This window comes from Drosophila guanche, unplaced genomic scaffold, assembly GCF_900245975.1.
Source record: "Drosophila guanche unplaced genomic scaffold, DGUA_6, whole genome shotgun sequence".
Taxonomy (NCBI): Eukaryota; Metazoa; Arthropoda; class Insecta; order Diptera; family Drosophilidae; genus Drosophila; species Drosophila guanche.
This window is the reverse complement of record NW_022995744.1, coordinates 5,887,970-5,902,165: the sequence shown is the minus strand read 5'-3', so window position 1 is coordinate 5,902,165 and position 14,196 is coordinate 5,887,970. Positions and strand designations below refer to the sequence as shown.

General features: G+C 45.6%; 3 protein-coding genes across 5 annotated transcripts; 2 read left to right on the top strand and 1 right to left on the bottom strand.

The window, feature by feature from the left end:
* Positions 1-1,366: 1,366 nt before the first annotated feature.
* Positions 1,367-5,771, top strand: LOC117579515. Of its 3 annotated transcripts, none has more exons than XM_034265423.1 (6): positions 1,367-1,490; positions 1,635-1,711; positions 2,907-3,021; positions 3,125-3,255; positions 4,270-4,419; positions 4,482-5,771. In XM_034265423.1, the coding sequence occupies exons 2-6, from the start codon at positions 1,654-1,656 to the stop codon at positions 5,630-5,632; spliced, it is 1,605 nt and encodes a 534-aa protein (XP_034121314.1). In that variant the 5' UTR covers positions 1,367-1,490; positions 1,635-1,653; the 3' UTR covers positions 5,633-5,771. The 3 variants fall into 3 exon arrangements, with proteins under 3 accessions (XP_034121314.1, XP_034121313.1, XP_034121312.1); XM_034265422.1 differs by lacking the exon at positions 3,125-3,255 and adding an exon at positions 3,699-3,811 and having other exon boundaries at positions 2,883-3,021; XM_034265421.1 differs by having other exon boundaries at positions 2,883-3,021.
* A 565-nt stretch (positions 5,772-6,336) lies between these two features.
* On the bottom strand, positions 6,337-7,956 carry LOC117579926 (guanine nucleotide-binding protein subunit beta-2). Its single transcript, XM_034266071.1, has 6 exons — positions 7,803-7,956; positions 7,289-7,734; positions 7,032-7,233; positions 6,844-6,973; positions 6,686-6,772; positions 6,337-6,606 (listed from the first exon to the last, which is right to left on the bottom strand). Exons 1-6 carry the CDS (start codon positions 7,869-7,871, stop codon positions 6,500-6,502), a joined length of 1,041 nt encoding a protein of 346 aa, XP_034121962.1. The 5' UTR covers positions 7,872-7,956; the 3' UTR covers positions 6,337-6,499.
* A 950-nt stretch (positions 7,957-8,906) lies between these two features.
* Positions 8,907-11,449, top strand: LOC117579765. The gene is made up of 5 exons (XM_034265818.1): positions 8,907-9,231; positions 9,298-9,439; positions 9,501-10,183; positions 10,250-10,403; positions 10,466-11,449. Exons 1-5 carry the CDS (start codon positions 9,003-9,005, stop codon positions 11,277-11,279), a joined length of 2,022 nt encoding a protein of 673 aa, XP_034121709.1. The 5' UTR covers positions 8,907-9,002; the 3' UTR covers positions 11,280-11,449.
* Positions 11,450-14,196: the final 2,747 nt, after the last annotated feature.

The window sequence follows — 14,196 nt, the reverse complement described above, 5'->3', positions numbered from 1 at the left end:
TGCTCCGTTTTGTTGCTGTCGTTGCGGAGGTTGTTGTTTCTGCATCTGTCCACACTCCACTCCCCTCTGTGATCGCTTATTGAATAACAGGGCCTGGTCTGGTGGTATGTGGCGGCCCTTAAATTGTGTGCCTGCTGCTGCTGATGCTGCGCCCCTGCATCTTACCACCAACTGCTTTACATAACAGCGAACGGAGAGTGCAAAAAGCAGGTAAACAGGCGAAAACAGTTAACAACGGCATCATTAATTTGACATTAATTAAAAAAGCTTCGCAGGGAGTGATGCCAAAGACAGGGCCAACGACAGACATATCCAGAGGTGGAGTTAAATTTAACAACTGCTGACTCAGTCGGATACAATCGAAAACAAGACTCTCTTTTTGTGTGGTTGAAATACCTGCATACCGGCAGGAGAGAGGTTTAATAACCTTTTAGTGTCTTAGCCACGTTAACAAGAATTTTATGTCTGCGATGTGTTTGGCATAACCAAAACCTCCGCCAGACAGACACTGGGAGGCTCATCGTAAGTTCCAGACCCAACCAGCCAGGCCACAGTCCCCATTTCACATGCAACAAGTGTCCGGTCCGTAATTGGGATTCTCGTATCGTTTGGGTGAAAATAAAAAGTACTCGTAACTAGACAAGAAACGTGTGCAAGAAATCAGAAGAGAATAGTCACAAAAAAGAGTAGAAAAACAGTTACGAAATCGAGATTTTGTATAATAATAGTTGGTGGGTAGCAGAATCGAGAGATAACGAAGACAATCCACTGTCGCAGATGTTCAAACAAAAGACTTGGCAATTCAGGGTCAGTGGCAGAAGGAGATTGATGGGCCTTTGCATTTGATTTATGTCTAAGATGACAGACGCTTACGATCAGCGACGATGACTAACTAATAGTGTAGAGCCCAGCCCAGCCCAGCCCAGCCCTAACCCAAACGCGAACTCGAACTCCCAAAAACAGCAAAAGCCCCAGAGGTGCAGTCAGACGAGTCACCTACACAATCCAGCATAAAATACACCCAAATGTGCATACATATATGCATTCCCATTTCTGTAAGATCCCGCGCTCCCACCTGCGCCTATAAATGCTAATTAACCTTTCTTCACACTCGTACACAGACACAGACACACAGAGACAGGAGAGCCGCTCGGCTCGCCCTCATGGTTTGGCATTTTAAAATACGATCCACAAGAGGAGCGCACACAGCCCAAAACGTTACCCCGTCGAAAGCTCTGCGCCGGCGCAACTCTTGCTGTCCGTGTTGAGTTTCTGAGCGACCACGCAAAAACCCACCACACGGCAATGGCCAAGACACACCACGGCTTAATAAATAGAACTCGTTGGCCCCGGCCAACACCTAGTGTAATCGTGGCTGTGTATTGGAAGAGTGCTCCGTTCACTCCACTTCCATCCGACGATCATCATCCCCCCACACAGAGTCCGAAGACAGGGTTTTGTTTTTCATTCCCGTAGCTGTGTGCGCAAATGTTAGTCAAGTTTCATAAAAGTTTCTCTCAGTACTACATGCATACACCTACATGCATGTATAATAAATAATCTTTCGATTCAAAGTGATTTGTGCTCGATGGCTATCTAACCTCTGTTTTTGCTGTCTATTTTTGCTGATCTAGAAGGCGCTGGAAATAAATCATGGCGCGTCGCCACTGGGCATTATTTGTGTCCATCATGTGCCTGTGTATGGCAGCTGGTGAGTACTCAAAATTAGTTGTACATCAATAGGTACCTAGAGCTTAAGTAGCAGTCGCAGCCACAGCCAATTGACCTTTATCGGTGGAAACTCCACACGGCAACTTTTCGCAAGGTTGCAAAAAAAAACTCACAGAGGAAAAGACAAAGAAATAAACGCAATAACAAACCACTCGGCTTCGGTCGTTGGCCAAGGCAAATAAACTTGAAAAATGATCATCGAAAATATATCAGAGCAGAGTTGTTGCAAGTCATTAGCGGCATGCGATCGATCTTCGATCAAATTTATCCTTCAATCGGTGATGCAATACCCCAAAAGCAGAAACCAGAAATAAAAAACCGCTGAACGAACATCAGATTGAGATTGTTATGGAGATGGAGATGGAAAGACAATCGAAAAGGAAACCGAGAAAACTGTGGCATGAGGACGAAACCGGAGCTGGCCATAAGCCATACCAAAAAAATTAGCATAGGCAAAACGAGCAAAACCTGCGGCTGCCTGACGGGCTGGCTGCCGATCGGCTCCGTTTGAATATATTTTTGGACTCGGCAGCGTTGTTTATGCAATATCATTTTAATGTTGAATCGAAAACGGGTTTCCAATACACCACCGCCAGCAACCACAACAACAGTTAGCCAATCTGCGAACCCGTTTGAGCAGACACCTTACATGAGAAACTGCCAGTCCACATTCCCCATTTCCATTTCCATATCCATTTCGAGATGAATATGGGGATATGGCCATGTCTGCGCCTATAAATGGGAGGCTGAAGACCCGAGGCTTTCGTTGCCCTTTCGTTTTCATTTGAACGAACGCCGCGTCGTGCCGCGAGATGAAGATAAAAAATGAGAGTTGTTTTGGGTCGTTTGACTAGAAGTGGTACTCGTACTCGTACGCGCACTGCCGCCACTCGTATTTCCCCACAAGCACAGACCAAACCGGTTGAAAGTCGTACGAAAACAGTTTAACCATTATTATGAGGTGCGGCAGCATTAATTCATTATAAGGGGTGCCAAAGAACAGGCTAACATTTAGTGTTCGAAGGAACACTTAAATGATTTAAATAGAACACGCTTGACATATGTATATTAGCCATAAATAAGAGGAATATAATATCAAATGCATTCGATAATTATTCCCATGATTTACACACTTTCTTATAAGCAACCAGACTCATTTATTCCATTTCAATCAGGAAAATCCCAGCAGGAGAAGCTGGAGGGCGTTGATGTCGAGGAGGTCTGTGCGGACCGTCCCGCCGATGAGTACTTCCGCCTGGAAGCCGACGGAGACTGCCGCGAGGTGTACAGGTAAGAGGAGCACACTCCCAGATTGTCCGTTGCTCTGCAGTCTATGTGGCTATGCTATTTGTTCTTACAACCTATTTGCACCTCTTTGTTTCGGTATCGAAAGGTGCGACAGCGCCGGTGAAGATGGTACCAATCGCCTGGCACCGATTAAATGTGCCGGCGGCTTGGCGTTCGATGTTTTGCGACAGCTTTGCGATTGGAAATCGAACGTGAAGAATTGCGATGTCCAAGAAAGTAAGTGGGGCCCACTGGGGCCACAACCCACTACGGATAGTACTTCCAATGGCTTCCCAGCCCAAAAATGTCCCATCTTCCTCCACCCACCTAACTCTCTGTCTCTGTCTTTGTCTATCTGTCTCTCTCACTATGTCTATTCGTCTCTATTCGTATGTGTGTGCGCATCGCATCTCATTGTGGGTTTTGTGTCTGTGTCACTAAACCAAAACCAAACCAAACCAAACCACAAACTAGCCCTGAATTATCGTTCGCGTCATTGCATAATTACCACCCAGACTCCCCCCTCTAAATTGAAGACTCTCTCCCACCCACCACTTAGTGCCAAAGTTCTTTTAGCTAGCCAAAGAATGTAGAGATCCACAGCAACAACAAAAGCTGACAGCTACAGCAAACAGCAACATGAAACATCCAAAACAAACAAAATGAACTTTATTTTTTAGATGTACTAAATCGGGTTTGAAAGAAATTCAGTGTCCCTCCGGTTTGGCCTTTGATGTGATCAAACAGACCTGCGACTGGAAGGCCAAGGTGACCAATTGCGATGAGAAAGAGAGTAAGTGTGACGAAACAACAACAAAAACCAACAACCAACAACCAAGCTAGACAACAAACAACAAAAAACAAATCAAAAACAAATCAAACAATCTCCTGGAACCAACACTTGTACATACAGTAGTCAGCAATGTTAGAATCGGAACTTTGGTAGAATCAAATCCGTTAACCCACTCCAAAATCAAACCAAAATCCAATTACCAACAACACAATCCTAACCCGCACACAATGGTGCACACTCCCCACCCACTAACCACCTACCAAGCTCACCAATCAGCCGCACTAACCGCACCGAACCGCACCGCATGCATATCTATGTAGATCATCATTACTTATCATTTCAAAATTTAGACATTTTGTTGTCACTAATCGGAAAACTTTTAGGCATAAGACACAACAGATCCCTGATCTAACCCAACCAACCATCCATCTCTCTCTCCCTCGCTCACGTTTCTATAGAGCCACGCAAGGCGCAGCCCATCCTGAAGACGGATGAGCCCATCTGTCCTGAGGGTAAGCTGTCCTGCGGTGACGGCGAGTGCCTGGACAAGGAGCTCTTCTGCAACGGCAAGCCCGACTGCAAGGACGAGTCCGATGAGAATGCCTGCTGTGAGTGTCATCTCTGCTTTGAGATCCCGTTTAGCCCACAGACTAATCTCCCAACTCTGCAGCTGTCGATGAGGATCCCAACCGTGCTCCCGAGTGCGATCCCACTCAGTGCGCTCTGCCCGATTGCTTCTGCTCGGCGGACGGAACCCGGATTCCCGGCGGCATTGAGCCCCAGCAGGTGCCCCAGATGATCACCATCACCTTCAACGGTGCCGTCAACGTGGACAACATCGATCTGTACGATGATCTGTTCAATGGCCAGCGCCAGAACCCCAACGGCTGCTCCATCAAGGGTACATTCTTCGTATCGCACAAGTACACTAACTACTCGGCCGTGCAGGATCTGCACCGTCGCGGCCACGAGATCTCCGTGTTCTCGCTGACGCACAAGGACGATCCCAACTACTGGTCCGGCGGCAGCTACGACGACTGGCTGGCCGAGATGGCCGGTTCCCGACTGATTGTTGAGCGCTTTGCCAACATCACCGACGGCTCGATCATCGGCATGCGTGCCCCCTACCTCCGTGTGGGCGGCAACAAGCAGTTCGAGATGATGGCTGATCAGTTCTTCGTGTACGACGCCTCGATCACCGCCTCCCTGGGCCGCGTGCCCATCTGGCCCTACACCCTGTACTTCCGCATGCCCCACAAGTGCAACGGCAACGCCCACAACTGCCCGTCCCGTAGCCACCCCGTCTGGGAGATGGTCATGAACGAGCTGGATCGTCGCGATGACCCCACCTTCGATGAGTCGCTGCCCGGTTGCCACATGGTCGACTCGTGCTCAAACGTTGCCTCCGGCGAGCAGTTCGCACGCCTTCTGCGCCACAATTTCAACCGTCACTACAACAGCAACCGCGCCCCTCTGGGTCTGCACTTCCACGCCTCGTGGCTGAAGTCCAAGAAGGAGTACCGCGACGAGCTGGTCAAGTTCATCGAGGAGATGCTGGGCCGCAACGATGTGTTCTTTGTGACCAATCTGCAGGTGATCCAGTGGATGCAGAACCCCACTGAGCTGAACTCGCTGCGCGACTTCCAGGAGTGGAAGGAGAAGTGCGATGTCAAGGGCCAGCCCTACTGCTCGCTGCCCAACGCCTGCCCCCTGACCACTCGGGAGCTGCCCGGGGAGACGCTGCGCCTGTTCACGTGCATGGAGTGCCCCAACAACTATCCCTGGATCCTCGATCCCACTGGTGACGGCTTCTCCGTCTAAGGCACACTCTCCTGCGCCTGCTACTTTACTCTTTTCCAAAACCAACAAGAGAACAACTGATAGTAGTTCCACCGAGAGTCTGATAAACTAAACAAAACCTAAACCCACAAACACCGCCTACAAACAAGCAAACAAACAATATGTTGAACCATCTACAAAAAATACTCAAATTTGTTGCATCTTGTGTGATCTTTCGTTTCTTTCTCTACTCCCCCAACCTGAGCTCTATTATTTATGCAAGTCCTCTCTCTTCCGTCTCTCACTTTCCAAACTTTCTACAAGTCTTCCATCTGCTGTTTGTCTCTCAACTCAATTCTTTCTTGTGTCTATATCTTTTCCTTGATCTGCTCGTACTATTTCTGTTTCGTTTCTCATTTATGTTGATGATAAAAGTGATTTGTTTTTAAATTTACTTCGCTGCTTTCTTTGATCTGTTCAAAGAGAATTTCACAAACAAAACAAAAAAACCAAGCGCCAAAAATCGCAGCAGCAAACAAATATCTTCGTAATTGTATAAGTATTTTTTATAAGAAAAATATAAAAAATATATAAAAAAAAACATAAAAATACTTACTTGTTTTAATTATGGAACTTACATCAACAGATGAAGATTAATTGCTGATCAAAGCATGAAGGGAATTTCCATTTACGGCTGCAAAGATTATAAATAGAAGCTAAATAACAAAGGAATAAGAATAAGTTTGTTATTGTTAGTGGTGCTACTTTATAGATTTTATTCTCGCACATGCATTGCTCTGGTTAATTATTCTCAACAGCTACGTTTTATGTTAGTAAATGTTATTAGACGGCATTGAGCCAAGATTGCATTGGATTTAGCAGTTAGAAGTGGAAAGAGATTAGAGAGAATTAGAGCCACAGACGCACTTGTTGATCCCAACTGGTCGAGGCTAGACACATGCCATTGGGGCACAGGCTGATGCAAGTAATGCGATTCTCGTGTCCAGACAGTGTGCCTGTGGAGAACACAAACAAATAAATCGATATAACAATTTGCATAGTTTCCCCCACGACCTTCCCATTCCATAAACCCACCCGTGTGCCTCTGTTTCATCGTATCCCACGAGTGCACCATGCCCTCAATGCCGCCGCACATTAGGTAGCGCCCGCTGGTCGATAGAGCTAATGAGCACAGCACAAAATCAGATTAAAAATTGTCAAAAGTCAAGGCGAAAGCAGCATGAAAGACGCACCGCACGAAGTGAAGCCCGTGTTCTTCTGGGGTGGCTCGTACTGGCCGATTTGTTGATCCGACCGCAAGTCGTACAAGCGCGCCGTCTGATCCTCCGAGCAGGAGGCAAAGCCCATGCCATTTGGATGGTACTGTTCAAAGCATAATAAAACGGTGATGCTTGTCAGAGAGGCCAGAAAAGGTACTCACGCAAACAGAGGAGACATCCATATCGTGGCCAAAGAACATTTGCTTGTGGCCCTCTTCGCGTACATCCCACAACTTGGCAGTTTTGTCCACAGAGCCGGTTATATAGGTCTGCATATCGGGGGACAGGGAGAGGCCAGCAATGTCGCCAGCATGTCCATTGAAATCCATTGTCTTGACACCCTTCTCCAGATCCCAATGGCAGCTGCAGACGATATTAAAGTGTTAGTAGAGTCTACAGTTGATCTGGAATGCCTTACATCTTCATGTCACCAGATCCGGTGATCAAATGGCCATCATCGAGGAAACGACAAGAGCTGAGGAAGCCCTCGTAGCCCACTAGTTCGCGCACCATTTTGGCCACGCCTGAGGCATCGCGGTTGTTCACATCATAGACGGTGCAGGCATTGTCCATGCCGCCGCAGGCCACGAAATTGCCCGACGGCGAGAAGGCCACCGTCATCACCCAGGCCGAGCGCAAGGGTATGATCTGCACTTTGTTGGCAGTCCATGTGTCCCAGATAATCAGTTTGCCATCCAGGGAGCCGGTGACGCAGTGGCGCGAGTCGCCTGCAAAGTGCACCGAGTTAACCTTGTTGATGTGACCCTTGAGAATCTTCTTCGAATTGAATCGGATCTTGGTCACATCGCTCATGTCGCCGCATTTGTCGGCCAACGTGCAATCCGCCTTGGCTTTTTGGTCATCCTGCAACGAGATTAAGTTTGATTTTAGATTCCATTCGATTGGAGCAACTCTTCCGCTGAACGTGCAACCTTAAACTTCTGTATCATGCCATTGATTTCGTCATATAGGGCCTGCGTTTCTGGATCAATTTTCGGCATGATTGAGCATTAATTGGGGGCGAAATTTTAGCAAGTGAATGTTGAATTATATCGCACCGCGTCGCAAAACAAACTAAATGTTGTGGAAAATGTTTCGCTTACATGTTATGATGTTTTCTTTTGCCTTTGCGGGTAATGCAATTAACTAATTGGATTAGTTTAATACATTGAAAACACTTTAAACGCGCTACGAATCGAATAAACGTGCGCTGCCAACTTGGCCACAAAATTTGCGCTTTCCAGCACCAAAGACAACTCTATTCAACACTGACAATGTTGCGGTGCTGGTCACTCTAATTACACAACTGATTGACCAGCTGTTCTCGGTCATCAGGGTGAACATTTAAATACCTTAATGTACTTTATTTACTTTTCAGGATATGTTGACTACGAAATTGAATTCATTGGATATTTACGGTATATCGGTATATAATGGTATGTTTATTGAATTTCATCCGTATATTAAATTCCATTTTTAAGGTATTTTCAAGACTATAGGGTATCGAAACTCCTATACGCATGTTTTTCAAATGTCCCTTGAGGATTTTCCCTCTTAAACGTAGCGATACATATGAAAAGGTTCAAAACATGTCAGTCTAAGATAAATTCATTATAAATGTTTGAGATCTGCTTTGAAATTTATATATTATGGAAATAGGGTATACCAACTATACAATACCTTTCGGTTGACACGCAACAGATTGTCTAATATGTAGACGTAGCAATCTATTCCCACTCACGTAACGTTTTATGCTATTTTTGTTGGTTGACCTTTTTAGTTTTCAACTTAATTTGTAAACATTGCAATGAAAGAAAGTCGGGAAAACTAGCCAATCATGTGGAGAATTGATTGTTAAATCGGATAAAATTATAGTTTTAGCGCGGAGACTCCTAACTAGCTACTTATATCAAATATAACATCAAAATCGAGGAAAATGAGTTAAGATTTACGGTATACTTTGAAAATTCAGGGTATATTTTGGTATATTTCCGAGGGTCTGTCGGTATATTTGATCGATAATTCCGCGGTCACACTGTCGGTCACCTCATTTTTGTTTTGCTTGCTTTTATTTATAAGAATTAGACAAATACACATACCGCCAGCAGGATGTATCAATAAGAGGACGTGTTATGGAGGCGCTGCCATGTGCCAGCCAGCAGCAGCAGGAGGAGCAGCTCGCAAATCTCAGCATGGACTCGAGCCTGGGCGATAATGTGGTCAGCATACCCAAAGAACTTATTCTGCTATCGCTTGTCGCCCAGCAGCAGTGCCTGTACAATCCCAAGCATCCGCACTATCGCAGTACAAAGAGCAAGGATGAGAAGTGGGCCGAGATTGGCGGCCAAGTTGGTTGGTCAGGTGAGTCCATGAACCATTGCCCTGTGGCATTCATTTATTCATTCAGTCAAACTCTTCGTCTTTCAGATACGCAATGCAAGGGGAAATGGAAGGCCCTGAGGGACCAATACTGCCGCGAGCTGAAGCGCGCCAAGACATGTGCCAAAGCTGTCAAGTGGAAATACTTTAAGGAACTTGACTTTCTGCGTCCATTTGCCCTGGCGCGAAAGTAAGTAGAAGCCTCTGGTATCTAGAACCAACCCTCTAAGACGCCACTCCTGATTTCACAGCTATCGGGGAAGATCTGCACAGAGTGCCAATGGTATTGTGCCCATAGGTCAGGCGCTGACGCTGCCCATAAACAATTCGTTTAGCAGCAACAGTAGCAACAGCCAGAACTTGCACCTATCCAGCAGCATCAAGATCGAGGATGCCACGGCGGCTAGTCTTTTGGACAACTGTAGTCTTGTTCAGTTTCTGCAACAGCATGTGCCATCTACAACGTCGTCAGGGGCTACAGGCGTCACGACATCCACCGACAAGAAGTCGGGATCAGCTTTCATTGCCAACCACATTAACGTCATGCAGCAGCATCAGCAACAACTGCAGGCGCAGCCAGGGAACAACTGGAGCTATCTGGCCGATGCAGGAGGTGGATCTACTGCCCCCAGCATTGTTGACCCCACGGTTGTGGAGATTGTCGACTGCGTAAATGCCGCAAATAATCAGTCAAACTCTGCGGCAACAACAAAGGCAGCAACAGCAGTGACGACAACGACGTCAACGAATGCCGAAGAGGAAGACGATGATCCCCTACACACGTTCCTCGACATGGAAAGCTTTTTCGAAAAAGAACTGATTACGCTGATACAGCAGGAGGATATGATATACAACTATGGCAATGAAAATTATCGCAATGCCAAGCTAAAAATGGAAGTGTGGGAGGAGATTGCACGCAAACTAAAGAAGTCGGGTGAGGCATCAGCTTTAGGGACACTTCTATGCCCATTTGTAACCATCTTTATGAATTAATTTGCAGTAAAACAGTGTCGGCTCAAGTGGAAAGCCTTGCGGGACCAATACGCGCGCGAGCACAAACGTCTGAGGACCCTGATGCAAATAGAGGCTACATCGCGTTGGAAGCACTACGATACACTGAACTTCCTTCAAAAGTACATACAACAAAAGGCGTTGTAAGAGTCTCAGATTTATCTACATACTGTCTGTAAAATATTTTAAATTTCACTTATTTCAGTGAGGGAGATCCTCCACTTAGTATGCTGTTGCCGAAGCATGATCTAGAGGAGCATCTGGGTGGGCATGGCAACCATTCCACGACGACACAGCAAAACAACATGGAAACATCTTCGACTAGCTCACAGCTGAACATGTCCCTGCCAACTCTGACGGGTCCACACAAGTCCGAGCTGACCAACGCGCTTCAACAGCAGCAGCAGCAGGAGGAGCAGAACCAGCAGGCCAGGGAGCTTTGTGTGGCCAGCTATGATGAAATGGACATTGAGAACTTCATTAATGGCGATGCGCACCACAATGACGAGGACGAGGACGATGAGAATGAGGAAATAGAGAACACAACGGTGCCGGAGCCAAATACCCAGCAACAAGAACAACAAGTGGTGGGCTATGACCACGAGGATAGGTCCGTGTACATGGCCGTTCAGAGTGTCAGCAATGCCATGACCAAGCAGGAGCAGCTCAACGATGCCTCAAGTAATCTGGAGCAACAGCAGCTGCAACCAGCTGGAGGCTATCAGCAAAAGCTGGACGTGGAAGCGCCATCAACACCACGTTACCAGAACGCTGCCACCACCCCATGCTCCACGCCGACATCGCGATATTACTCCAATCAAATATCACCACCCAAGAGCGGACAGCTAGAGTTCCCAGTCGGCAGCATTAACGGCGAGGACGATGAAATCGGTGCCTTTTTCAAGGCAGTGGCAATGAAGATTCGCAGTGCTCAGATGGAACCGGTGGCCTTTACCGATCTACAGATCGATATACTCCGTGTCATCAATGAGGCACTGCGAAACCACCAGAGAGAGTGAGAGTAGGAGGAGACCAATGCGGACCATTTACGGTTTCAAGGCGTTTCAGTTTTTTGTAATAAGTGTTATTTGAAAAGTGTTTTTTTCTAATTTATAGTGGAGTTGACAATTTAGCATAATTCTTTATTATACCCGGTACTCGAAGAGTAAATTGGGTATATTGTATTTGTGGGGAAAGTGGATGTATGTAATGCAGAGAAGGAAACGTCTCCGAACCCATAAAGTATATATATTTTGATAGCCGAGTCGATATAGCCATGTCTGACAGTCCGTCGGTATTGTTGAGCGCCTGGATCTCAGAGACTATAAAAGCTAGAGCCACCAAATTTTGCATCCAAATGGTTGTGTGCTCACATTGTTACAAGTGTATTTAAAAAAATGTAAAATGTATTGCTGAGTACCGGGTATAAAAGTTGTGACGCGTAAGAAGCGTCTCACACGTCCCTCCTCGTTTTAATTTTGTGGACCGAATGAAACCCTTAAAGATAAACGGGAAACGGCAGACGAGGCAAGGAACTACGAGTGGCATGCTCTTAAAATGTGTTTAATGTATTGTACATAGTCAGAACAAAACCATTATTTCGAGTACATAGTGGTGTTTATTAGCTTAGGAGGATGCTTCCACACAAATCTGGAACTAAAAAATGATTCTGATCTACAATTTAATATACGAGTATGTATATTTGTAACCAAATACGTAGATTGTACGCATACAAATAACAAAATATATATTTTTCAAGCAAATAAAATGAGTTTAAATCGGATTTTGCAGATCGATCGGATCCCTTCGGTTTGTATGAAATTATGATGAGTTCGAGTCATCACAGGGTGTGCTCAAAAATCAATGTATCTGCCAGCTAAACCTGGTAGTTGATGTAGCTTCCTTTGAGTGTAGCCCCTTCAGCTCGACCTCACCCATCCATCCATCCAACCAACCAATCATCCACTCATTCGCGCACCCACGCGATTCCCGCAGCTCCAACACAAACATTTAGACAAACGACAAAGCGTAGGAGCAGCTGCTTTCAAGTGGAGCACACTTGGAGCACATCCCCAAGCCAACCCAGCCCATCCCCAGTCCAACCCCTTGGCGCTGCTATATATAGGATTGCGCGTACTTCGCTTGTACATACACAGACAGATACATATCTATGGTACGTACGTACCATACGGGTGATATGTGTTTCCACACTGCTCTTGCCACTGGCAATGGCCTCCCTTTGGCATTGGGCAGAAACCGGTTCGGGTGACGCATCCAATGGGTAGACAGGGTCGCTGTCTGAGCGAGACAACCGTAGTGTGTGCGCTTCCCGTACATAAGACCACAAACGGGGCGGTACCATTTCTGGGAGTGGCCATTCCATTGCTATTCATCCATGCAGGTGGCACCAGCTGGCAGTACCTGCTGTCGTTGTTGGTATTTTCCGGCTGCTCCTGCTGCGGCCGCTGCTTTTTGGAAATTTATGTAAAAGTGAAAATTTTTTAATAAACATTTTCATTTTCAGACGGAAGTTCCGGGAGCCGACTGCACCGTTGCTGGCTAATCAGACGTAGAGCGGAGTCCGGCAACTGTTTGCCATGGCCTCCGCCGCTCCACGCTTGATTGATTCCCCTCCCAGTCGCATGTGGCTGCAATGGCAATTGGTTCGATGGTTTTTTGCTTTGTTCTGTTTGCTTTTGCAAATTAATTTCCATTCTCTTCGAAATGGTTGAGTGCGCGAATTTTAATTAAAAATTATATCGGGAATGGGTAGGGTCTCCAATGGAGGGAAGGTATGGGAGTTGGCGCTGCAGTATCTTTCATGGGATCAATTAATGTAGTCGAAAGTGGTGGTCTTAAACCGTATGCCTATCAAATAATTACTAGATTGCCCTGCCCGAGTATTATAATTTCCATAACTTTAAAAACTTTCCAGAATTCATTGAATGGGAAGAAGTAGAATAGAACCCATAGAATCTCTACGATATCTAGATATCCAGATATCATTAATGAACAGAAAGTGCAGTAGCACAAGCTCAGAGTAAACTTTTAAAACCTTTTTAAATGTTATTGTAAAAATGATTTTAGCCTCTTGTTTGCTTAAATAAGACTGAATAAAATCTCTCTTTAGGAACATATGTACATAAATATACTTTAAGGATTTACACTTTCCTGTGCAATTATTTATTCATCAAACTTGGATTCCACAGCTTGAGTTTTAGTTTCGAGTCAGTCAATAAAGAAACCAAAAATTTAGTAATTTCAAAACCAACAGCCATCCACTTACTTAGCCATGCACAAGATTCTTCCTTCTCTTTTATTACAAATAAAATCTATACACTTGGTTTTACTTCCTTGAAAGTTATTTTGATCCAATTTCACATCGATTTCCCTTAAAGAGCAGAAATATTTCAAAGAGAGATAAAATAAATAAGAAACCAAATCCCTGACAATATTTATCTACACTCCTGACACCTTATCACATTATGGCACATTTTCGTTGCAATTTCCAGGACACGGAAACTATTTTCGCGGCTCATTTAACGGGTTCATGCGGTCCCAGAGAAGAAATCATAAAAAATACATAAAAAAGTACACATTTTTTATTGCCTGAGGGCAAGTTCTTCAGCGCTAGGCGGGCAGAAGGACAGACAGGGCAGACATAGACACAGTTAAACCAATTTGCAGCTCATTCCAGCCCGTGCGCCTTAAGTATATCAAATTTGCCAGGATTACAGGCACGCCTCAGCGCCTTCACGCCCACGGGGCTGGACTGAAGAAAAACAGCCAGAGATGGGGGGAAAAAAAAACAACATACAAATACACACTTATATTTGAAACTCATTTCCTGCCCAAGCAGACAAAATATTAGGTAAAAAATTTATAAAACTGGAGCCAGCCGCCCGCAGCTTTGGGTCAAAGAGATACAAAGACAAA